Below are 26,288 nucleotides of genomic sequence, written 5' to 3'. Positions count from 1 at the left end.
TAATAACCAAAAACAGCAAAATTTCCTTTAAATTACCAATTCAGGGGCCGCTACTAACAACCGGTTGTCCGATTCCTCTGATAATTTCTGGGACTTCAGGGGCCGCAACCAACAACCGGTTGTCCGATTCCTCTGAAAATTTCTGGGACGATAGATGTTGACCTGCCTAACAATTTTACGTCATATCAGATTTCCTCTTAATGCTTTGGTTTCAGAGTTATAAGCCAAAATCTATATTTTACGGATAAAATCATCAAGTATAATACATAAAAAGTTTAATTCGTTTTTATTTTGATTATTTGCCACGACACTAATTATGATGTTGTCGTATTGTAAAAGAGGGACGATATACCAAACTCATAAATCGAAAATAAACAAGGCCGTACTTTAACCTATAATGGTTTACTTTTTAAATTGTTATTTGTATGGGGAGTTGTCTCATTGGCACTCACACCACATCTTTCTATATCTATTGACAACGACTGGCTAAAAATGAAAGAAGACAAGCAGACAAACAAAAGAACACATGACACAACATAGAAAACTATAGAATAAGCAACACGAACCCCACCAAAAACTAGGGTTGATCTCAGGTGCTTCGGAAGGGTAAGATGTAAGTTTCTTAGAAACCGGTATTCAAAAGGTATATTTTGGCAAGCAACCCTCTTCAATTGATATCGATTGTTTATGTTATTGAACTCATTGAGGTGTTGATAAGTAAAAACCTATATTAATCTCTGAAGAAGATGTAATAAAAAATGATAATGGCCACACATCTTTACAGGACCCCCCAAAAAATATGTAGATTAATTTTTATTATCTAACTCATCCAAGGTTTGATCAGCAGAAATTTTCATACAAATATAAAAAAAATAATAAACAAAATCATTATTTCTCTATTTCAGAATGTTTCTCATTTTCTTCGCTCAAGTACGAATTACATGAGTGAACACCTTAATTCAAATTGAAAAAAGAGCTGACAAAACATTAAGGGTGATAAGGTGGACAGGATGAATATTATACCAACTAGTGTGTAAATACTGATCAACCATCTACCTTCTGCAAAATGAAGTTTGACCAAAAAAGCTTAATCAGTAGCTACAAAGGCCGGATCTTTTCATAAAGATTTTTCTTCTCATGAATGTTACTTTAAATAATCTATCATAATTAATCCCAAGATATATATGTTTCCCCATATGATAAAACATTTTTTACTGTTTGCATCAACAGAAATAAATATTGAAATTGTTTTCATTGGCTATTCTGTAATATTAGTTCACATAAGACCAATTCAATAAAAGAACTGATATAATATATATAATTCTGTATATCTAATAGTTATTATTAAAATTGCAAAATGTTGACTGTATTCAATAAACTATAAGGGGATTCAACATTCATTCTCGTTTGAAATGTGGGTTAAAGTCTCTTCTACTAAGGAATTATTGCATGCCACAGTTGAAGCTTCGCACTCTTTTTCTACATTTTTAGATTTCATACTGGCATCTGTTTGTGAATCCTCGGATTGCTGGTTATTATCAACAGTTGTCTCTATTAGGAATTGTCCATAACTTTTCGTTTTATGAGAAAACTCCACCATTTTGTTTGTGACATCATTCATTAACGATTTCAGTTTATTTTCAGTAACAGTTTCTTCATATTGTTGCTCCTTTAAAGAAATATCTACCAGCTGTCCTCCAGATGCTAAAAAATGACAGAAAAGGGATTGTATATAAAATTTTATAACATTAAATAGATTATTATAACAATGAGCTAACTAAATCTTCATCATTAAAAAACCAGATGCTCCGCAGGGCACAGCTATTTACGACCTCAGAAGTCGAACCCTGGACAGTTGGGGCAAGTATGGACACAACATATAAGCTTGATACAGCTCTGAATTTGGATTGTGATTAAATAGTTGACACAATATTGGTTTCTGACACAGAATAAAAGTGGTCTAAGAACTTAAACTTAAAAACTTTAAAATTTTAAATTTGACATTTACCTAGAATGGTCCAATATCCAAAATGGTGAGATTCAGCATATCATAGAATCCAAGAATTCAATTTTTGATGAAATCAAAAAATGTTCAATTTTAGACCCTTTAGACCTCAATGTTGACCAATTTGATTACCGTCCGCCGGGCCTAAATATTTAAAATCTAAATACATGGAAAGATTCAGCATATTGAAGAACCCCATATATTAAATTTTTGCTGAAATCAAACCAAAGTTTAATTTTAGACCCTTTGGACCTTTTAAATGTAGACCAATTTGAAAACTGGACAATACTGTGCAATTAAATATTTCTTGCTATTGCGCAAAACTGTGCAATTGAAAGTTTCTTGTTATTGCGCAATATTGTGCAATTAAATATTTCTTGCTTTTGCGCAATACTGTGCAATTGAAGATTTCTTGCTATTGCACAATACTGTGCAATTGAAGATTTCTTACTATTGCACAATACTGTGCAATTGAAAATTTCTTGCTATTGCACATTACTGTGCAATTGAAGATTTCTTGCTATTGTGCAATACTGTGCAATTGAAAATTTCTTGCTATTGCACAATACTTAATATAATTATGTTGGACCCCGATTTGGACCAACTTGAAAATTGGGCCCATAATCAAAAATTTAAGTACATGTTTAAATTCAGCATATCAAAGAACCCTAATAATTCATTTTTTATTAAAATCAAGCTAAGTTCAATTTTGGACCCTTTGGACCTTAATGTAGACCAATTTGAAAACAGGACCAAAAATTAAGAATCTGAATACACGGTGAGAATTGGCATATCAAACAACCCCAGTAATTCATTTTTGATGAAATCAAACAAAGTTTTATTTTGGCCCCTTATTCCTTAACTGTTGGGATCAAAACTCCCAAAATCAATCCAAACCTTCCTTATGTGGTTATAAACCTTGTCAAAAATTTCATAGATTTTTATTTACTTATATTAAAGTTATTGTGCAAAAATCAGAAAATGCTTATTTAGGACATTTTTTGGACCCTAATTCCTAAAGTGTTGAGACCAAAACACCCAAAGTCAATCCCAACCTTCCTTTTGTGGTCATAACCCTTATCTTTAAATTTCATAGATTTCTGTATACTTATACTAAAGTTATTGTGCGAAAACTAAGAAAACTTATACCAAAGTTATAGTGCGAAAACCAAATGTCATCGGACGACGACGACGACGCCAACGTCATACCAAAATACGACCAAAAAATGTTCAATTTTTGCGGTCGTATAAAAACTGTAAGGGTTCCGCGGAACACAGTGTCTCCTCGCCTACCTTTGCTGTTAATCGCAGGCTTAACAAAACTGAGGGAAAAAATCAATAAAAATATTCCTCTCATTTCTATATATTTTTATTGTCCCTTTGGTATCTTTCGTTCCTCTTTTATTGTGAGAAGCTTTTGTCCAAGTTTGGTAAAAATCCAGAATAGTTGATGAATCTAATAAATGTTTTTAAAACTTACTCTGCAGACTGCGTGTAATGTTTAAACTGGAAGAAAAAACTTAGTCCATTTATAAGTAAAATATGGATAAACAGGTTCCACGTTTTAACAAAATTTCCTGCTAGATATTGATCATAAACTAGCTTATGTCCAAGTTTGGTTGAAATCTAGGATAGTTTAAAAAAGTTATATATTTTTTTTAAAAACTTTTACCATTGAGTGAATGTTATTTATCCTGGCAGAAAAACTAAGTCCATTTTAAAAGTAAAATACAGAAATGTAACAAAATTCACTTCTGGATACTATCTCATGATCAAGCTTCTGTTCAAGATTGGTAGAAATCCAGGATATTTCAAGAAAGTTATAAAAATTTTAAAAACTTTTACTACAGAGTGATTGTGATGTTTCCTCGCAGAAAAAACTTAGTCCATTTTTAAGAAAAAAACGGAAAAACAGGATTTTTTTAATGTAAAATTTACTACTTGATACTATCTTATAATCACAAAGTAGCTTCAGTCATAATTTGTAGAAATCCACAACAGTTTAAGAAAGTTATTACAATTTAAAAACTTTAACCACAGAGTGAATATTTGTGGACGCAGCTGACGACGGAATGTAGGATCGCTATGTCTCGCTGTTTTGACAAAAGCCGAAGGCTCAACAAAATAGTTAATATTTAATAAATACAACTTTTAACATGAATGGTAAATTTTCCTTTGATCTTTTGGTGAGTTAACTGGATTATTTTTAGTAGAGTGCGTTAACTGAATGATTTTTGTTAGTTATTTCACTCTCCAATCCTGCCGTAGAGAACTTCTCGTATGAAAAGCAAAGAATGGGAGGAGCTTAAACCAGGGCATTAAATTCCATCTCAAAAGTTGTTAATGCACAAGTCTAGCTCCGCCTCCTTGGGTTAGTAATTAGGGAGCAACCTTTTAAAACTCCAAGGGGGCTATGTTTTTTTTTGTCACAGTCGGAAATTCTTTTTCGCACAAAGCGCGATCAATTAGATTTAGTTTTTCAACGCTGTCAATCAAATTATTTGTTTTCAATATTTAAAACTATAAGGTATGGGGAATATCTGGATTCAGAATTTATTATTTTGTCATCTGCTTGACCAGAATGAAAAAAAAATTTCATACAATTGGTGATCAGAATATTTTTTTAGAATAGAAAACATGCCCCCACCACAAAAAGTTCTATTTTCGTGTATTGAACAAGCTTGCAACATTTGTCCTTGGACCTTACATGAATTCAGTATCCAATCAATTAAGGCCACACCAATTTAATTTCTTGTTCTACGGATTTATGGACTTCAAAAATTGGGGCGAGCGGGCGATTTAAAAATTCTAATAAAAAAATATTTATTTTGCAATTTTTGAGGCGAAGCTTGAAAAGTAAAGGCGAGTGATAATATTTTTTTTTTGTAAACATAAAATAGTAGGATCTGACAATATTTAATTTTATATGAAGTATTTCCCCCTGTTTACCAAGAAATGATTGAATAATTAAATCTGGTCTTTGCATGTGTGACTGACAATGAGACAATTCTCCATCCAAGTCATACTCAGGTTGGGAACAACCCCTTAATGTTATAAATATCCCTTTTAATGAGGGGTCAATATAACTTTATAATATATTTTTTTGTAAAAAAAACACTTTTTAGTACAAAAGGGCTCATATTTTCCCAAAGAACTATATATCTATCTGGTATTGAATGGTCCAAGAATTTTGTAATATTTCTGGACTTTAACCATGTTAACAAATTTACATTAACAGTTTAATATTATTCAAAATAAGTGGACCTCTCTTTTAGAAATGTTGTTAACAATATGTTGTATTTAACCCCTTTTTGAGTAAAAAATACTAAGTTATCAAAGGTTTTGTATAGTAGCACTTTACCAATACTTCAGGCTTGGTATTTCTATTTTCTTTTCTATAACAGTAAAATGGCCCCTTGTCTGAAAAAAAGGGTGGTATTGTTTCCATCCTGACAATATCAAACACAGGTCAAATCTCGGCCTTTTACACAGAGCTTTTATCAATACCAAACAGCAAGCAATAAGGGACCCCAAAATCATTAGTGTACACAATTCGAACAGGAAAACCAACGATCTAATTTATATCCAAACGGGAAAATACCAATGCACCACATCAACAAACGACAACTGCTGAACGACAGGTCCCTGAATCAATCAGGACAGGTGCATAAACATACAGCGGCTATGGATAGTTTTGTTTCACCAGCATACAATGTAATTGCAGTTGAAGGGAACTCTTTCAGAATTTCCTTGTATTTTATTTTAACAACGAACATTTTGTGATAGGGAATATAAATAAGGGGGAAAGAATTTTTTTTTTGTTCTGTACAGGTATTTCCGCCGTTATAAATTTATATCTGAGCAATCCTAGGAGCACTCCCACTTTAGATAAATAGGTTTCAAGCTGAAACAAATATTCTAACATATATTTTCACGTTGTGGTGGGGTGCTTTTATGTTTAAAATCGTTACATACAGGTTAGACTGATTTTAAAAACAAATGTTGATATCTTTTAATAATATTTAAAAAAAAACGGTGCGGGAAATGGACATGATTAAATTTCCGGATGAGGGAAGCGGAAATATAAAAAAAACAAGTGAACCTGCGAGCTACTGCTCACTGTTGTAACCACCGCCGCAAGTGGATAATATCAATAGTGTAAACATATGCAAGTGTTCGGTAAACAGGAAGTTGTCGAGTGATCAATCTGAAAACGCATCACACGGTATATCTGACTTATATAAATCCTGAAACCAAATTTCAGAAATCCTTGTATTGTTCCTGAGAAAAATGTGACGAAAATTTTCAACTTGGCTATCATGTGTAAAATCATACAAGTGTTCCGTAAACAGGAAGTTGTCAAGTGATCAATCTGAAAACGCATCATACGGTATAGCTGACTTAGATAAACCCTGAAACCAAATTTCAGAAATCCTTGTATTGTAGTTCCTGAGAAAAATGCGTCGAAAAATATTCATGGGACGGACGGACGGACTGACTGACGGAAGGACAGACAGAGGTAAAACAGTATACCCCTCTTTTTAAAGCGGGGGTATAATAACAAAAAATCTGTTTTGAAAAAAATAGGTGCGGGCGGGTCCGTCGAACAAGGAATCAGATTGGTGTGGCCTAACCGATCTTCCCCAGTTTTGGGGATTGAAAGAACATTTTGATTATCTTCATAATTGGTAGAAGGGATATGTTTCTTTTATATCACAACGCCCTTTGAAAACCCTATGTTTTGATGGCAAATAATCATAGAATAATTTTTTGCAATCCCCCCCCCCCCCTTTTTTCTCTCCCTACCACTCACCCTTTTTCAAGAAATTTTTTGGGAAGAAAAACATATACGACTATCGAGTATGAATCAAACGGCAACAATTCTTTGAATTTTAAACGAACCTTTATCGGACAAACAAATCGAACTGACATTAATTTTATGAAATCAGATATAGTATCACGTCACTATTTGATTGACGTATCTAAAAGTGCAGCAAAGTTTTATTGGTTAGAGTTTAGCCTTTAACATGTGTCATAGCCCATTAATGTTACAAATCATATATAGACACGCCTTACTCATTAACATATTTAATACACTCAAAGCTACGCTTTTCGTGAATTAAATAAATAATTCGTAAAAGGCGTGCTATATATATATATATATATATATATATATATGTATAACTGAACTGATCAAAAGGGTCTATGTGAGCTATTGTCATTTAATAACGTAATCGAACATAAGACTTCAAAACAAAGACTGACATAAAAAACAAAGAAGTATTGTGAATTACGAAACCATGAATGTTTAAACCCGACCATAGAAAAATCAACAGCAGAAGGTCACCAACAGGTCTTCAATGTAACGAGAAATTCCCGCACCCGGAGGCGTCCTTCAGCTGGCCCACAAATATATACTAGTTCAGTGATAATGAACGCCATTCTAATTTCCAAATTGTACACAAGAAACTAAAATTAAATTAATACAAGACTAACAAAGACCAGAGGCTCCTGACTTGGAACAGGCGCAAAAATGCAGCGGGTTAAAAAAATTTGTGAGATCTCAACCCTCCCCCTATACCTCTAGCCAATGTAGAAAAGTAAACGCATAACAATATGTACATTTAAATTTCAATTCAAGAGAAGTCCTAGTCTGATGTCAGAAGATGTAACCAAAAAAATAAACAAAATGACAATAAGACACGAATAACAACAGACTACTAGCAGTTAACTGACATGACAGCTCCAGACTTCAATTAAACTGATTGAAAGATTATGATTTCATCATATGAATATCAGGCACAATCCTTCCCGTTAGGGGTTAAGTATCATACCATCATGACATATATGAGAAGAACATAACCCGTGTCATGCCAACAACTGGTTTTTGAATAAATGTGTTTAGGTCCGATGCAAAGACCCTAAGAGTGAATCAATATTAACGCCAAAATATGCAATCTTTAATTACCTAACAACAGTATCGTAACTATATCCCTTCTTTTATAAATAAGTCTATTTAAAGGTTTTGTTAGTTTCCGCGGTGAATACTGACATTTTTGTGCTTTATAAAGAATATTTCCATTAAAAAATTGGATGCGAAATACCTAAACGTATAAGAAGTCTGCATGTTGAGATATATTTACGAAAGATGTCCCTATACAGATGATAACATTTTGTAAATGTTTAGACTAGTTTGTGATATCGAAAACCCTGGTGTAATAATTTTTCATTAATACATAAATTTCTCTCGTTAAAATCTTAAACATTGTTACATACACGAGCGAATCGTACAAGTTGAGATATCTAAACACCGCTAGATAGTGACAAGGGAACGTCACCATCTAAAAACGATAGGAGATGAAAAATCATCTCTTTTATCATAAATTTTAGTATTAAGCTTTCCGTTAGTGATATATATATCAAGATCGAAGAAAGGGCAGTCGTCATTGTTAGTATTAGCTTTATTTAAAGTAAGTTTAACAGGATACATTTCTTTAGTATACACACTGAAGTCGTCATTATTGAGAGCCAAAATGCAATCCAAATATCTAAAAGTATTATTAAATTTGTTTATCAGATGTTGTTTCGATAAGTCTTTGCTGATTTTTGTCATAAATCTTAACTCATAGCAATACAAAAACAGGTCCGAAATAAGTGGTGCACAGTTAGTCCCCATTGGAATTCCGATAACATGACGATTACGGAATATCCAAAGCGAACAAAAATATTATCTAGTAAAAATTCAAGGGCATATATAGTATTAAAGCATGTCCAATTGACATAGTTTTTTTGTTCATTACTACTAAAAATGACTTTAAAGAGTTTGAACATATATATTCACATTCTGACTTTTTAATTGCCCATTTAATCAGGTGGGTGAATTTTTCCTTAATGAGAATGTGAAAAATAAATTCCTTGGCTTGTTCTTTTAGTTCATGTTTGATACGAAAAATAGGTTTATTGTAATTATTGTTAATAATAAGATGTTCTTTAAAATGTTGAATACGTATATCAACTATGTTCATTACTGAATTGAAAAAATTCCAATAATTTTTTGTCAGCTTTTTCCCGTTTTATCCATTTCAAACAGTAAGTACGGAGTGAGTCGTGGATGATATTACGGCACTCATTCCAATTAATAACTGAAGGGGGCGATATTTTGGTCCTTTACTGAGGAAAGATTTTAACTCTCGGTCTTGAACGATGTTATGTTCTCCTATTATAACATGGGAAATGGGTCGTTAAATGTATGCGGAATTAATACAATTACATGAAGAAGGTGTATTGTCACTGATATTTTAGCAATTCTTTATAACCACCAACCAAGTTGCGGCACGCATAGTCTCATATTTTCTTGAAACTTGATCTGTTGGTAGCTATCGATAAACTAACAAGAAAAATGTTGACAAAAAATTTGATTATGTCCCCGTTGCCATGGTTACGGGTCCCCTTGGTTTAGGCCTCAAACATGCATATTTTGAGGATAAAAATGACCCATTTTAAGCAGTTATCATGCATACATTTCAAGTTTTCTGAATATTTTGACTATAATTCTTTAAAATATAACACTTTATGAGTAAGATGAAAGCTAAATATTATTTCTGACAAAAGGTGAAAAAGGGGGCAGCACTGGTTCAAATAGTGGAATTTTCAATGCATTTAAAAAGGCAAATTATAGGCATTTTGCATGACATAATTTTACACTTTTGCATCCACACCTAATTATACTAAAATGATAAATGTAAATTATGACTGTTGCCTAGGAATAATTTATTATAAAAGATTTGGGAAATAGGTTGCTAGGGTGGTTGCTATGGGAACATAAAAGTGTAATTTTTGGTATTTTGAAGAAAAAATTTGACATTATTATTTGAATAGTTTCAAAATAGTGATAAATACATAATAAAAATCACTTTGGACATGTTGTGCATTCAATGACCTGAAAGTTGACCTCAGGGTCGAAGGGTATCTATGACCTTGACTTTGAACATGAAGTTGTCAAGTAATGAATCTGAAAACGCATCACACGGTATAGCTGACTTATATAAACCCTAAACCAAATTTCAGAAATCCTGGCATTGTAGTTCCTGAGAAAAATGCCATGAAAATTTTCAACTTGGCCATCATACAAGTATTCGATTTACATTAAGTTGCCAAGTGATGAATCTGAAAATGCATCACATGTATAGCTGACTTATATAAACCCTGAAACCAAATTTCAGAAATCCTGGTATTGTAGTTCCTGAAAAAATGCGACGAAAATGTTAATGGGACGGACGGACTGACCGACGGACGGAGGGACAGACAGAAAAAAAAGTATACCCCCCTTTTTCAAAGCGGGTATAAATACAATAGCAGTGTGTACGCAATGAAAAAAAAAATCGACTAAAAATATGAAATAATTAAGCCTTATAAGTTATAACGAATGAAAATGAATATATCATATATGCATAACTTCTTTGTTTGAAAGGCCAACTCTAATCAAAATATACTGGTCGATCACTTTGCAGTTATATTTCTTTTCTCTTTTTCTTGTATATATAAATAATTTGTCTTTAAATAACATTTGGTTGTCTTTTTGAGAGTTGTCTCATCAGACGACATCTTTTAAATTTTTGTATATGTGAAATCAGTCTCATGAAATTAAATTTGCTATATTATTTACTTTTACGGATTAGAAATGTGTTTTTTATATTATTATTGTTTTCTAATTTTTGTCCAAAGGAAATCTAAAATAAACTGTTGATGTGCAGTTTTTCTAAATAGTAAATTGGTTGCTATGCACTTTTTCAGTATAAATCGATGGTTGCTAGGCATTTTCCTAATATAAACAAATGGTTGCTAGGCAGTTTGACACTTTAAATGAATGATTGTTTACAATTTGTGTGATGACACCATCTAGACCTTTGAAGTTAGGTCTATGTAATAGTTTATATAGTCCTGAATGAAATCATGTATGGTTGCTTGGTACATTTTTTATCAAATAAGGGTGGTTGCTTAGCACTTGTGACATGAACTTGAATCCTATATGTTGATAAAAAGTGGCTTAAACCATCCTGATAATTTTCTCCATGTATAGTAGCCTCTTTCTGTTATATTTCCTTTCAAAATTCAAATAATATACACAAGGTCAAAGGTCAAGGTCATCAATGACCTTTGACCTTTGGCCAAATTTATAGTAATTTAATTGCCAATAGTTTGCACATCATAATTCTTCAATAATAATTACTTTTTGTGGATTATTTTAATAAAACTGCTTCATTTTTGTTTCCATAGCAACCATCCGAGGACCTAATTTCCCAAACATTTTGTTACAATTTTTTAATAACAAACATTGATACTTTTTATTCATAACCACAGGTTAAATGGAGGTGGATGCAAAAATGTCTATTTTGTTTATACACAATGTGTAAAATTTGTCTTCTGAACTAAACTGAACAAGAATGTGTCCATAGTACACGGATGCCCCATTCACACAATCATTTTACATATTCACTTGACCGTGAAACTGGGGTCAATACTTTAATTTGACATTAAAATTTGAAAGATCATATAATAGGGAACATGTGTACTAAGTTTTAAGTTGATTGGACTTCAACTTCATCAAAAACTACCTTTACCAAAAACTTTAACCTGAGCTTCACACTATCTTTTTCTTTGTTCAGTAGACCATGAAATTAGGGTCAATACTTTAATTGGACATTAAAATTAGAAAGATCATATCATAGGGAACATGTGTACTAAGTTTCAAATTGATTGGACTTCAACTTCATCAAAAACTATCTCGACCAAAAACTTTAACCTGAAGCGGGACGAACGAACGGACTAACGGAAGCACAGACCAGAAAACATAATGCCCCTCTACTATCATAGGTGGGGCATAAAAATGACCTCTGCTTTTGCGGTTGTGACAATATTAAGTCAAAATATTTTTTATATATGACATAGCTATTTTGTGTGTTAAGTTTCATGTTTCTAATAATAATTACAAATATCATTAAATACAACGTAGTTTTGATTACGAATGGCTGCAAAGTAGTTGTTTTTTCGATGCTAAATTACTCAAAATTTGCGGGAAATCTCATTCGCTTGGTTGCCATGGCAACCATGACCTAGTAACATTTGGGTAGGCATTTTTCTTTCTTTTTTACATGATCACATGTTTTGGCTAAGTTTCGTAAAAATCGGTGACTATGCGTGCCGGACCCCCTATATACAATGATTGGTGGCTACAGAGAACTGCTCTTAACATCTTTACACAATTGGTTATAATTGAACACAAATTTTGGAGTAGATTTGTTGTTAATTTAACAAATAAGAGGGAGCTCAGTATTGTCAAAATATCCAGGAATTTGTTCTTTAACAGAATGGTCGTTAAATATACCGGTAATATTTACAAAATCAAAACCTTTATTGACATACTTTATTTTAATAAAATGTTTTTTATGATCTTCAGGGCGATAAATTTTTGGAAATAGTTTAGAATAACAAAATGCCATTATAATTTGAACTATTTCATACTTAGGACTGTTATATGAAATTGAATCCTCCAATTTTTTTTTTTTACCTATTAACCGGTAATGAACAGAGCTTTGTTAACAGATAATGTCTGCCGTTGTTTATTGAAATAGAAATTAAGTCCGAAATATTGGTATGATTGGTCCGAAATTTTCTTTGATTGCGATTTTTTCTAAAACCGTGAGAACAGTTTTTACGAACAGGTTTAGAAACTATATCCAAATTGTTAACGGAATCGGTTCTTGATATATTACCAATTCCCATGATATTATCATAAAGACCGGGAGGATAGACTGTCTGTAACCTGACATATATCAACGAAATTCAGAACCTTTTAAGATAACTCCAGCGGCGGATACTTTACATCCAGTATTCCTGAAAATATGAGAACAACCTGTTATTCCTAATAGTTGGCCTGAAGGCAACATCAAAACAATCAGGATAACTATCAACTGGAAAGGAAACAAATTACTATCCATTCCAAGTATGGTCTTCCGCATTATTTTAAAATCAAGAATATCAGTGCCCTAAATACAAAAGTCAAAAAGTCTGAAAAGACCAATTTTTGCCAAGTGTCTAGCTAGTATTAACATTGTCTAATCATTTCATCATCTGATAAAAGAGGGACGAAAGATACCAAAGGGACAGTCAAACTCATAAATCTAAAACAAACTGACCATTGCTAAAAATGAAAGACAAACAGAAAAACAATAGTACACATGACACAACATAAAGAAAACTAAAGAATTAACAACAAGATAAGAGTCTTGATTAGTCTCTACCAATTCTTGACTGTCTTAAATTTGTCTCAATTAATCTTCACATTCTTAATAATGTCTCAATATGTCTTGACACAATCTTGACAGTCTTTAAGCTGTCTGAATATATCTCGACACATTCTTGACACTTTCTCAACAGTATGTATTTCGGCTGAATTGTGTATAGACACATTCCACACTGTTGGCTTTATAAATATTTTGATATGAGCATCACTGATGAGACTTATGTAGACGAAACGCGCGTCTGGCGTACTAAATTATAATCCTGGTATCTTTGATAACTATTTAGACACTTTGTTTTGCTGTTTTATACTAATTTTTTTATTATCGCTTAACTAAACTTAGAGGAATCAAGAATTTGTATAGAAAGTTACCCTTTGAATACACCTAAGTGGGAAACCCCCAAATGATCCCCGATGTAGTTTAATTTTGATTATTTTTTTATACAACGTTGAATTAAATTGTTTTTACTTGGAATATATGTCAAAGTTACTGACTGACAGCATTTGAGATTTTTTCCGGTCGAATAACTGCCGGTCAAATTTGCTTTACTTGAATGGATGACTTGAGACAGTTTTAAAATGTTACCCTGCGTCTCTTTTGTTTTTATGTTAAATAATTTCACTTCATAATTTATTTTCGAATCCCATTTTAGTTCTAAAATTTTAAAGATTTCATGATTTTCAAGATTTATTAGGAGACAATAATGATTATCAAAAACTTTTTAAAATGTAGTGGCATGGTCAGTCAACTGATAAGTTGCATGGCTGATTACAGGTAAAGCAGTAATTTTCCATATGACCACGTGTAATACTTAATATAAATTGCAACAGATAACATTACACAAATTTCATTCTGATAAATCAATACAAATCCTTGGAATAATTAGTATACAATAATACTTTGCTATTTATTAAAACCATAGTTTGATACATTAGTTGTGTATTTACTATATTAACACTGAATGTATAATGACATTTGTCTATCGTATGATTGGTATAAATAATTTAGCAATTATTTATAAGATTAGGAATCAACATTTTTAATTATTTACAAACCCACATTTAAATTGGTTTATATCAACATAGGCATATTTGTATTTATAAAATATTTATATACCCAAATTTTCAATTATTTTAAATGTACATGCCCAGCTTTTGTAAGTGTAACTTGAAACAACAGTATATTATATAAAGAGAAATAATCATGATTTGTAAAACACAATTTGTTAAGTTAATTTAAGACACAATTCAAAATGTTCAGAATATGTCAAGCCATACTGAGAAAAAAATAAGAATGTCGAGAATCTGTCGAGAAATTTCAAGACAGTATTAAAATGTCAAGATTTTGTCATGAAATGTAAGAGCATATTCAGAATGTCGAGAATATGTCGAGCAAATTTCATCCAAATTTAATTGAAATCAGAATTTGTAAAAAAAATATTAAGACACATGTCATACTTTTGGAGATTGTCGAGTAATTGTTCATGCAAATTAAGACAAATATTGTTTTTTTGAGACTTTTGGACTTTTGTAATGCATGAGTGACAGATAAAACTGCTTGTGAATGTTATGGACTTCGAAAAAGCCATAGACAGCTTACAAAGGGAAGGTCTTTGGAAATGTTTAAAACTATGGAGTTCCTAGTCAGATAGTGTAACTCATCGAGCAGTTCTATGCAAACTTCGCATGTACCTTGAACTCTAAAGCTGACACTACTTTCCTTGTAAAATCAAAAGTACGGCAAGGATGTGTTATTTCGTCTGTTCTTGTAATAATTGCCATTGATTGAGTAACGAGAACGACCTTAGCAGAAAGTTACACCGGAATGAGATGGACTGACGATTGTGGATACAAAATATGTTGATGATTTAGCACTTTTATTGCATACCCAAGACCTTTATACAGGAGAAGACCAGAAAGCTAGAAAATATGCTGGAATGATTAGAATTGAGATCAATGACAAAAAGATAAAGTTAATGTGCCTCAAAACAAAGAGACTGCCCGTCGTTTTTGTAGAGGGGATATAGTAGACTTATTTATTCACCTAGGAAGTTGTATAACAAAAGGTGTTGCTGAAAGAGATATTGGAAAAACTAGAACAGTTTTCATTAGCCAATTTCTGGAAAACAATAGCGTTTTCAAAGAAGACCAAGCTTAGACTCTATAACAGCTGTGTAATACCTATATCATTTGTATATGATTTAGTACTGGAGAATGACTGAGAAAGATGTCAAAATACTCTGCAGCTTCCTGACATATATCTGAGGAAGATAATGAAAATATTCTGGCAAAACAAAGGCATATAGCAGATCATATACACCAAGGACATAGGCTATGTTGATACAAAGAGATGGAGGTTGCATGGTCATGTTCTACGCAAATCATCTGAAGACATGACCAAGGAAGCCCTTAGATGGACACCAGCCAAAAAAAATAAAAAAAGAAAGACAAAAAACAAAATGAAGACGCATTATAGAAATCGAATTTAAAGAAGGGGGATATACCTGGGGCACAGTAAAAAGAATAGCAAACACAAGAGTGAAGGAAACGTGTCTTTGCCTGATGTGCCATAAGACATAGCAAGGACTTCGTAAGTTGGTATGGATGGACTGCTGTAACTGCAAGGGATAATCAAAGGACAAAGAAACAAAGTTTGGTTAATGTTCATCTCTCAAGATCGTATCAAAATCGAAAAAATAGACTAAAAATGTCTTTTTTTTTTAGTAGGGGAGGTTTCAAACCCACTACCAAATATCATCAACATCCCACTCTGCATCAAAGCACATAGCTCCCTTGATGTAGCTTATAAATAAGATACAACGATTGAATTAAAAAGAGGTTTTCAAGGGCATGAATCGCTCACCTGTAATGCTTTGCCTATTCTTTTCGTTTTTGCTATTTACACTTTCTCTCTAATTGTTATAATATTAACAACAACCAAAAACAGTAAAATTTCATATAAATAAACTATTTCGGACAGAAAACTCTACAATAGGTGGTCCAAATTACATATCAGAGATTTTGATTAATTCATCTTTCATCACTTTAACTCTATGTCACCTTTAATCTTACTGCTATTGTTTTTGAGGTAAAAGCCAAAATTTGCCAATTGTTCTATTTTTAGCGATAGAGCCATTTATAAAAAAATAAAACTTAAGACATAATTTATAATACGGCTATCCCAATGAATATTCAGTTAAAGTTTAGAAGTATTAGACGCAGTAGTTTCAGAGGAGTAACTTAAATATTAGCCAACACTACGAACAAAGTGTGTAACATTGTCAAAAATAGGCGATTACTCCTTAAGGGATCAATTGATAATTTTGGCCATCTTAATTTTTTTGTAGATTTTACTTGCTGAAAATTGTTGTTGTTTACAGTTTATCAATATTTTAATTAATATTCAAGATAATAACAAATAAAATGTTTCGCCGAGCGCAGCCGGATACCACCGCAGAGGTCGATGAACAGTACGTGCAAGTCTGTACCCAAAATTATAGCTTGATATCATACTGTCTGAATTGGGATTTTGACCATATTTTTACATAATAAAGGTTTCTGACACAAAATAAATGTGGTAACAGATCTTTGAAATTTAAAATGGATTGAAATATTTGCATTTTATAAACTCATTAAAGACACCAGGATTCAATTTTGTATTTACGCCAGACACGCTTTTTGTCTACAAAAGACTCATCAGTGACGCTTGAATCCCAAATAGTTGAAAAGGCCAAATAAAGTACGAAGTTGAAGAGCATTGAGGACCAAAATTCCTAAAAGTTTTGCCAAAAACATACTGATACTGTGATATTGTGTAATTTTGTGCTTCTGTCCACAACTGACAGCAAATTGATGATTTCTGGATATTGGTCAGTATAGTGCTATTGCGCAATACTGTGCAATTGGATATTTCTTGCTATTGTGCAATACTGTTCAATTGAAGATTTCTTGCTAGTATTGCACAATACTATGCAATTGAATATTTATTGCTATTGCACAATATTGTGCAATTGAAGATTTTTTGCTATTTCGCGACATTGTGCTATAGCCCAATACTATGCAATTGAAGATTTCCTGCTATTGCACAATACTTCATATAAAAAATTACACATCATGTTTGGTGTGTATCTCTTGCCATGTTTGTATTTTTTTCTTTATCAGAAATAATCATTGTAAACATAGCAAATTTAAGGGGGGAACCAAAATTATGACCCTCCAAATGGTTTTACCCCGATCTCCCCCACCCACCTTTAGTAATTGATATGAGCCTCACTGATGAGTCTTATGTAGACGAAACGCGCGTCTGGCGTACTAACTTATAACCATGGTACCTTTGATGACTATTTACACCACTAAGTCGATGCCACTGCTGGTGGACGTTTCGTCACCGAGGGTTTCACCAGCCCAGTAGTCAACGCTTCGGTGTTGACATGAATATCAATAATGTGGTCATTTTTATAAATTTCCTGTTTACAAAACTTTAAATTTTTAGAAAAACTAAGGATTTTCTTATCCTAGGCATAGATTACCTTAGCCGTATTTGGAACAACTTTTTGGAATTTTGAATCCTCAATGCTCTTCAACTTTGTACTTGTTTTGGCTTTATACATATTTTGATATGAGCGTCACTGATATGTCTTATGTACAATTTCAAAGAGATCCATACACTGACACACAAATTATTGTCCGCAAACTACAAAACAGGAATTTTGGTCCTCAATGCTCTTCAACTTCGTACTTTATTTGGCCTTTTTTAACTTTTGGATTCGAGCGTCACTGATGAGTCTTTTGTAAACGAAACGCGCGTCTGGCGTATATACAAAATTTAGTCCTGGTATCCATGATGAGTTTATTTACTACCACTGGGTCGATGCCACTGCTGGTGGAGATTTATTTCCCCGAGGGTATCACAAGCCCAGTAGTCAGCACCTTTTGTGCATTTGTGCTGACATGAATTATCATTGATATGGTTATATTTATAAATTATATGTTTACAAAATTGATATTTTTTGAAATACTAAGGCTTTTCTACCTCAGGCATAGATTACCTTAGCTGTATTTGGCACAACTTTTAGGAAGTTTGGTCCTTAATGATCTTCAACTTCGTACTTTATTTGGCCTTTTAAACTTTTGGATTCGAGCGTCACTGATGAGTCTTTTGTAGACGAAACGCGCGTCTGGCGTATATACAAAATTTAGTCCTGGTATCTATGATGAGTTTATTTTTACCCTTAATTCCTAATCATTAGGAACCTTAACCTCAAACACAATCCCAAAATTTCTTTGGCGGCATTGAACATTCTGGAAAATGTTTATAGAGATCCATTCACTTAAACTAAAGTTATTGTCCGGAAACCAGATGCTTTTTTGGACGACGCAGACGACGACGACGACCATATAATAGCATTATACCAACCAAAAAAATTTGTTTGCTGACAATAGGGTTACAGTAAGATGTGAACTGAAGACAGAGGCAGGATTGCATATTTCTATAATCTTGAATGGTGGACCTTACAGTTATAGTATTCTTAAATGCTTTAAATTTGTTATCAGAATAATTTTAAACAGGTTCAATACGTTTCATGTCAGAAAACATGCGCAAGCTGGCAATAACATACCTTGTTTTCAAATTAAACCAGATGCTCCGCAGGGCGTAGCTTTATACGACCGCAGAGGTTGAACCCTGAACGGTTGGGGCAAGTATGGACACAACATTCAAGCTGGATTCAGCTCTAAATTTGGATTGTGATTAAATAGTTGACACAGCATAGGTTTCTGACACAGAATGAATGTGTTCTAATGAACTTAAAATTTTTGTTTTCTCTTAGAGCATTTCACTATGCTGTTGAATATTAATCCTCTCAAAAAAATGTTTGAAGAAATTTTCTTTTTATTTATGAAATTTCAAATGAGAAAAATTGAACCCAATTTTTTTAATCACATCCCCCTTTCCCTTATTCCAAAACTAATCTCAATTAAAATTTCTAATGGAGTTTGCAACAATAACCGCAGAGGTTGAACCCTGAACGGTTGGGGCAAGTATGGACACAACATTCAAGCTGGATTCAGCTCTAAATTTGGATTGTGATTAAATAGTTGACACAGCATAGGTTTCTGACACAGAATGAATGTGTTCTAATGAACTTAAAATTTTTGTTTTCTCTTAGAGCATTTCACTATGCTGTTGAATATTAATCCTCTCAAAAAAATGTTTGAAGAAATTTTCTTTTTATTTATGAAATTTCAAATGAGAAAAATTGAACCCAATTTTTTTAATCACATCCCCCTTTCCCTTATTCCAAAACTTATCTCAATTAAAATTTCTAATGGAGTTTGCAACAATAACTACTCATTTTAATACATCATAAAATAGTAAGATGTAAAAAAAACTGCTTGTTATCACTGAATATGAAAGATTATTTAATTTATCAGTTGGTAGTAAAAAGTGAATATACATTGTATATTGTATATAACAAAGATTTAAATTGATTCTGGACAAAGAAAGATAACTCCAATTAAAAAAAAATCTTGCTATTGCAAAATATTGTGCAATTAGATATTTCTTGCTTACTATTCTGGACAAAGAAAGATAACTCTAAATAAAAAAAAATTTGCTATTTCACAATATTGTGCAATTAGATATTTCTTGCCATTGCACAATACTGTGCAATTGAAAAGACTTGCTATTGCACATTACTTAATATAATACTTTTAGATCCTGATTTGGACCAACTTGAAAACTGGGCCCATAATCAAAAATCTAAGTACATGTTTGGATTCAGCATATCAAAGAACCCCAAGATTTCAATTTTTGTTAAAATCAAACTAAGTTTAATTTTGGACCCTTTGGACTTTAATGTAAACCAATTTGAAAACAGGACCAAACATGAAGAATCTACATACACAGTTAGATATGGCATATCAAAGAACCCCATTTATTCAATTTTTGATGAAATCAAACAAAGTTTAATTTTGGACCAATTTGAAAACTAGGCCAATAATCAAGAATCTAAGTACATTTTTAGATTCAGCATATCAAAGAACCCAACCGATTCATTTTTTGTCAAAATCAAACTAAGTTTAATTTTGGACCCTTTGGACCTTAATGTAGACCAATTTGAAAATGGGACCAAAAATAAAAAATCTACATACACAGTTAGATTCGGTATATCAAAGAACCCCAATTATTCAATTTTTGATAAAATCAAACAAAGTTAAATTTTGTACCCTTTGGGCCCCTTATTCTGTTGGGACCAAAACTCCCAAAATCAATACCAATCTTCCTTTTTTTATGGTCATAAACCTTGTGTTTAAATTTCATAGATTTCTTTTTACTTATACTAACGTTTTGGTGAAAAAAACAAGAAAAATGCTTATTTGGGTCCCTTTTTGGCCCCTAATTCCTTAACTGTTGGGACCTAAACTCCCAAAATCAATACCAACCTTCCTTTTGTGGTCATAAACATTGTGTTTAAATTTTATTGATTTCTATTTACTTAAACTAAAGTTATTGTGCGAAAACCAAGAATAATGCTTATTTGGGCCCTTTTTTGGCCCCTAATACCTAAACTGTTAAAACCAAAACTCCCAAAATCAATCCCAACCTTTCTTTTGTGGTCATAAACCTTGAGTCAAAATTTCATAGATTTCTATTAACTTAAACTAAAGTTATAGTGCGAAAACCAAGAAAATGCTTATTTGGACCCTTTTTGGCCCCTAATTCCTAAAATGTTGGGACCAAAACTCCCAAAATCAATACCAACCTTCCTTTTGTGGTCATAAACCTTGTGTTAAAATTTCATAGATTTCTATTAACTTTTACTAAAGTTAGAGTGCGAAAACTAAAAGTATTCGGACGCCGACGACGACGACGACGACACAGACGACGACGCCAACGTGATAGCAATATACGACGAAATTTTTTCAAATTTTGCGGTCGTATAAAAAAATATTAAAACAGGGGTAGGGGTATAAAATGTACTGTAAAAGGAAACTTAAAGTATATGCAGTGATTTCTTTAAAGGCTGTAATTCTGATAAATAAGTATTGTTGTGAGAAAAGGTGCTTTCAGATAGTTTTCTATTTGAATACATATTGATATAGGTTGAACTTTGTAAATATAGTTGTTTCTCAAACCCCGCATTTTTTGGGGAGATATAAAATATTAATAGATAATTTGATTTGTTGACATATTGGTTCCCAGATATTATCTCTATGTGACATAACTTGGGACTGTTACCAGTTTAAAAACATACTATTCCGGTGAAAAATGAATTCTTAAGTTGACAAGAGTACAGGTAGGAGTAAAAGAGAATTTTAGTATAAGTTTCAACTCAAACAAGTTCAGGGCATACAAATGTTGAAAAAATGCCGCACAGCCCTATTTTTTACCTTTGAATAAAATAGTAGTGCATATCAACTTTCCAGTCTAGGATATTTTTTTACGGCACTTTATAGTAAAAGTGACACAGTTTTAGCCGCAAACGGAGTTCCTATGAGAATTTGTATTGTCTATATTTACAGAAATGCAACCTATATAGGGTTAAAAAAAAAAAACAGAATTTCACAAAATCTGGTTTATATCAGAGATTTTAAAGAAATGAACTCAAATATGGAGTTTTATAAATATTTTATGATGATTGGGAAAATCCTGGGACTAAACTATGATGACTCAACATAAATGACAGTTTACAGTATGCATAGTTAACTTAAAGCCCTGAATTCATAATAAATTCATAACGTATGTATATTTGTTATTTAAATTGTTTAGAATTGCTTATATATACTCTTTGCAGTCATTGGAACTCATTGATCCCCACTAAATTGTATTGTGGGATGTGTTTTTTTTCTGTCGACAACCCCAAAAAAAGCCATAACACCTAAATTTGTTTTTTTTGTGATTGACGTATAAAAAATTACAAGCTAGAAATACAAAAATGCCTCGATAAATCTTACAACAGTAGATTCTATCCCAAATGTACTAAATATTCCACATTGCTGGGAACAGAATAATAGGTTCCTGGTTCGATTCCCGTTTGGGATGAAAATTTCAGGAACTCAATTTTCGACTCTCCCTTGACACCATTTACGAGTATGGTCTTGAGGAAACGATGATAGTCCGTCGGAAGGGGACGATAAATGGCTAACCCGTGTTAAGAGAGAGCCATATCTCTTGCACGTTAAAGACACCCTTGTAGATTTCGAAAAAGAGTAGGCTAATGCCGCTACAAGGTAGCACTCGCACCCGCAAAGTGGAAAGGGATTAATATAAGTTGCAAAACTTGTTTCCCAATCCACTCTAAATAAATATGATTAAACTAAACTAACAGAATAATAATTTAGGAACTGTGAGGCCCCAGGGTAAAACAAAAGAAAAATCTGCCTTCCACCTCGGTCATAAAACAGATAAATCAAATTATGCTATGATTTTATTATTTTAAAGGAGTTTTTCCAAACGTGTATGAAGTTAATAGACTATTAACTCCTAAAGTATATAAAAAAAGCAATAAATGTGCTTAGAACTATGCAAAAAACAGATGTTAGCAGTCATTTCTATAAACTTTTAGTGAATACTTATACTAGACTGGTATCTTCATACATAAAACTTTTGCAAATATGGCTTTGTTTAAATAGTTCTAGTTCATATATCAGTTAAATTATGTGGGAGATGATACTGTATTGACAACAATTCTAAATTGACCATTTGAGGCAAAAATTATGAACTTTCATTAACAAAAAGGCTGAAAGTAAGATGTGGACTCGAGACAGAAGCAGGATTGGATATTTTCTATAATCTGGAATGTTGGACCCATTTACTGCTAAACATTACAGTTGTAGTAGTCTGAAATGCTTTAAATTTGTTATCAGAGTAGTTTAAAACAGGTTCTAGAAATTTTTGTCGGACAACATGTGCATAGGGGAAGCTTGCAATAATTAAAGTCTTGTTTTCAAATTCTTTTAAAAAATCAGTCAAGCATGATTTAGAAAAGGCTAAAGCAGAAATGTTTAATGACAAATCTACACCAAAGTAGCAACATTTGGATATGGCTGCCTAATGAAAATATATGAATTGGTTTCACTCTCTTTATATGAAGTTGTTAAGAAGGACAAACTATGAAAAGCTTATGTATGACAAATGCAGACTAATGATTTTAAACATTGGCCAAGTGAGCTAATCAAAGAGCTGAATAGCTCTGAGTGGAAAGACGGCCCTTGTTTCTATTTCATTTTTTTGGGGTGGGTGGGTATCTTTTGATAGTCTTCATATAAAGAATGAAAAAAAAGAACAGCTTGTTTCTATTTCATTTTTTTGTTTGGGGGGGGGGTATCTTTTGATAGTCTTCATATAAAAAATGAAAAAAAAAGAACAGCTAGAACATGTGCCTATTGTGGAAGGTTGTCACTATTGGAATCAATTGTTGTTTAATGTAATTTCGTTACTTTAGTTTAGGATTCAATTTAGACCAATGGAAGAGATCTGCCTGCATCTTCTAAATCTAAACATTCAATTAAATTTGATAGTTAATTATCTAAAATCCAACTAGTTGAATTCTGTCGTTTAACAACAACTACAATTTTTTTTGAAATCTTAATAGTGTTCGACTGAACTGCAGGCTAGGTCCATTTTCCACTTTTTGTGACAGTACTCTTAAGATTTTAATTTTTTTCTTAAGAAAGTTAGGACTGAAAAATCTATTCAGTTTTAAATTTCCATTTATAAAGTTCCCAGTTACATCTCTCATCACAGGGATTCAGGTACTAATACAAATAACAATAGGATTGATGTAAACTGTTTACGATGGAAATGTAAAAGAGGGACGAAAGATACCAGAGGGACAGTCAAACTCGAAAATAAACTGACAACGCCATGGCTAAAAACGAAAAAGACAAACAATACTACACATGACACAACATAGAAAACTAAAGAATAAGCAACACAAATCCCACCAAAAACTAGGGGTGATCGCAGGTGCTCCGGTAGGGTAAGCAGATCCTGCTCCATATGTGGATCACTTACACAATAAATTGCTCGGTTGCTCATGTTATAACAAATCCGGTAAAAAGTCTAATTCGGTAGGTCAGATTCATGTATCTAAGTGCCTCTGAGAAGAGAACTTATTAAAACTATCGGTGTGCCTTTTTTTTTTTAGAAAAGAAATAACTATTGTAGTTTAAGATGTAAAGTAAACAACATGGATTGATTTTTTTGTAGTACCAGTCCTATACAAACTTTTTCTTATGTTGTGAAGTATCACTCATTTCCAAGCTTACAGGAAGAGTGGAGTTTTGCAAACATGCTAAGCTACGCTACATTCTCTATGATTTGTCCTATGCAAGGAGCCTGTAATTTTTTTTAAAGTAGTGTGTGTCATATGTGTTGTTTTGTTTATAGTTTTGTCAATTAATCACTGTAAGTTTTCTCATATGAATTCATTTACATTTTGTCATGTTGAGTTCTTTTAAAACTGACTCAGACTATAGTATTAGTTTTGTCATTATTGAAGGCTTAAAGGTCAGCTGCTTTTACTTATATTCACATCATGAAAACTCTTGGGATACTTGTCTCATTGGCAATCATACCACATGTCCATAGTATAATAAAGCACGATAAAAATATCTAGATAAATAAATTTTGCACTTTAAATTCACTTACACAATAAATTGCTCGGTTTTAAATCATCTCTTTCAGTACATTTAACTATTTCCTCCTTTGTAGGAAGAAGGTCTAGGTCATCCATTGAAACTGCATTATGATCTGGAGAAAGGAATTCAGCAGAATTTCCGTAGTCTTTTGACACACCCTGAATCTGCATAAATGAACTGTTAAAATTAGCATTTTTAATATCTCCATGAAGCACAAGGCTGTTATTAGGAGAATTAATATTACTACAATGTGTAGGACTTGTCGTTTCACTGCTGGAAGGACTGTTAAGGTCACTCTCTAGGTTATCATTATTGAAGTGATCGATATCTTGACTTGTATCTTGTCCTGTGTCGTCACTTGATTGAGACATGAGCGGAATTAGTGTCTTTACATCTTCACACTCTGCCCTCAACTTTTCCAGGTTTGGAAGATTGCCTTAAATGACAAAGTAAAGTGAAATATGTTTATATCAATTGAACTTTTAGAGCAACATGAAATAATCAGTGATTGTAATTTGACTTTGATAAAATTGACTCTATATTATTTTGTTTTTGTGACTTTCAACTTTCCCCCGAAAAGCAAGTTACAGGCTTATGTTTATAAAAGAAAATTTTGTCAATATGACACAAGTATAGAAAGCAATCAGGATTAAAATTCTTAATACGTAAATTTTAAATTTGTAAATTGTCAATGTGTAAGTCCTCAATGTGTAAATTGCCAATTTGTAAAGTGTAACTGTGTAATTTCAAAATTCTTAATTCGTAAATTGACAATTAGTATATTGATGTTTTGTTACTTGTCGAATAGTTAAATGTAAAAATGTGTTAAATGTCGATGTGTGAAATGTCATTGTTGTATTATGCAAACGATCATTATGACAATGGCGCTCAAATTCTTCTTCGGCGTATAAGTTTACTGTAAGTAGGAGCACCACCATATGGAATTTATATGTTTCGGACCATATGAGTATTTGAACCGTCCAAATACTGTTATGCTCTGGAACATATACATAAGTAATTTCAATCAATTATGTACAGCACATACATATATAAAAAAAATGATAGATACATACATTGTTTGTTTTATATGTCATGTATACCAGGGACTCGGTTTTATATATGATAGAGGTGACTCGAATAAGCATGTTCAGTTTCTTCTTTGGCGTATAAGTCTCCTGTAAGTAGGAGCACCACCATACATCGTGTGACCAATTTTAAGAAGTTATTCAAGATTAATTATAAGACTACAATATAGATTACACATCAAGATAACTGAAATCTAGTATCAATTTTAAAAGTTAACTTGTAAATTGAATAAAAACTTCTTTTTTTTTAACTATT

At 32.4% G+C, this 26,288-nt stretch overlaps 1 protein-coding gene across 1 annotated transcript in view; it reads right to left on the bottom strand.

The window, feature by feature from the left end:
- Nucleotides 1-269: 269 nt before the first annotated feature.
- LOC134721343 (coiled-coil domain-containing protein 149-B-like) overlaps nt 270-26,288 on the bottom strand; it is a 163,469-nt gene continuing 137,450 nt past the window's right edge. Inside the window, exons 11-12 of the mRNA XM_063584284.1 lie at nt 24,958-25,383; nt 270-1,704 (exon numbers count right to left, since the gene is read on the bottom strand). Coding sequence (XP_063440354.1) covers nt 1,391-1,704; nt 24,958-25,383 — 740 coding nt within the window. The 3' untranslated portion in view covers nt 270-1,390. The remainder of the gene's footprint in view (nt 1,705-24,957; nt 25,384-26,288) is intronic.

Source organism: Mytilus trossulus, chromosome 6 (genome assembly GCF_036588685.1).
Source record: "Mytilus trossulus isolate FHL-02 chromosome 6, PNRI_Mtr1.1.1.hap1, whole genome shotgun sequence".
Lineage (NCBI taxonomy): Eukaryota > Metazoa > Mollusca > Bivalvia > Mytilida > Mytilidae > Mytilus > Mytilus trossulus.
Note: the sequence above shows the minus strand (reverse complement) of the source record. Positions and strands in the feature narration are given on the sequence as shown.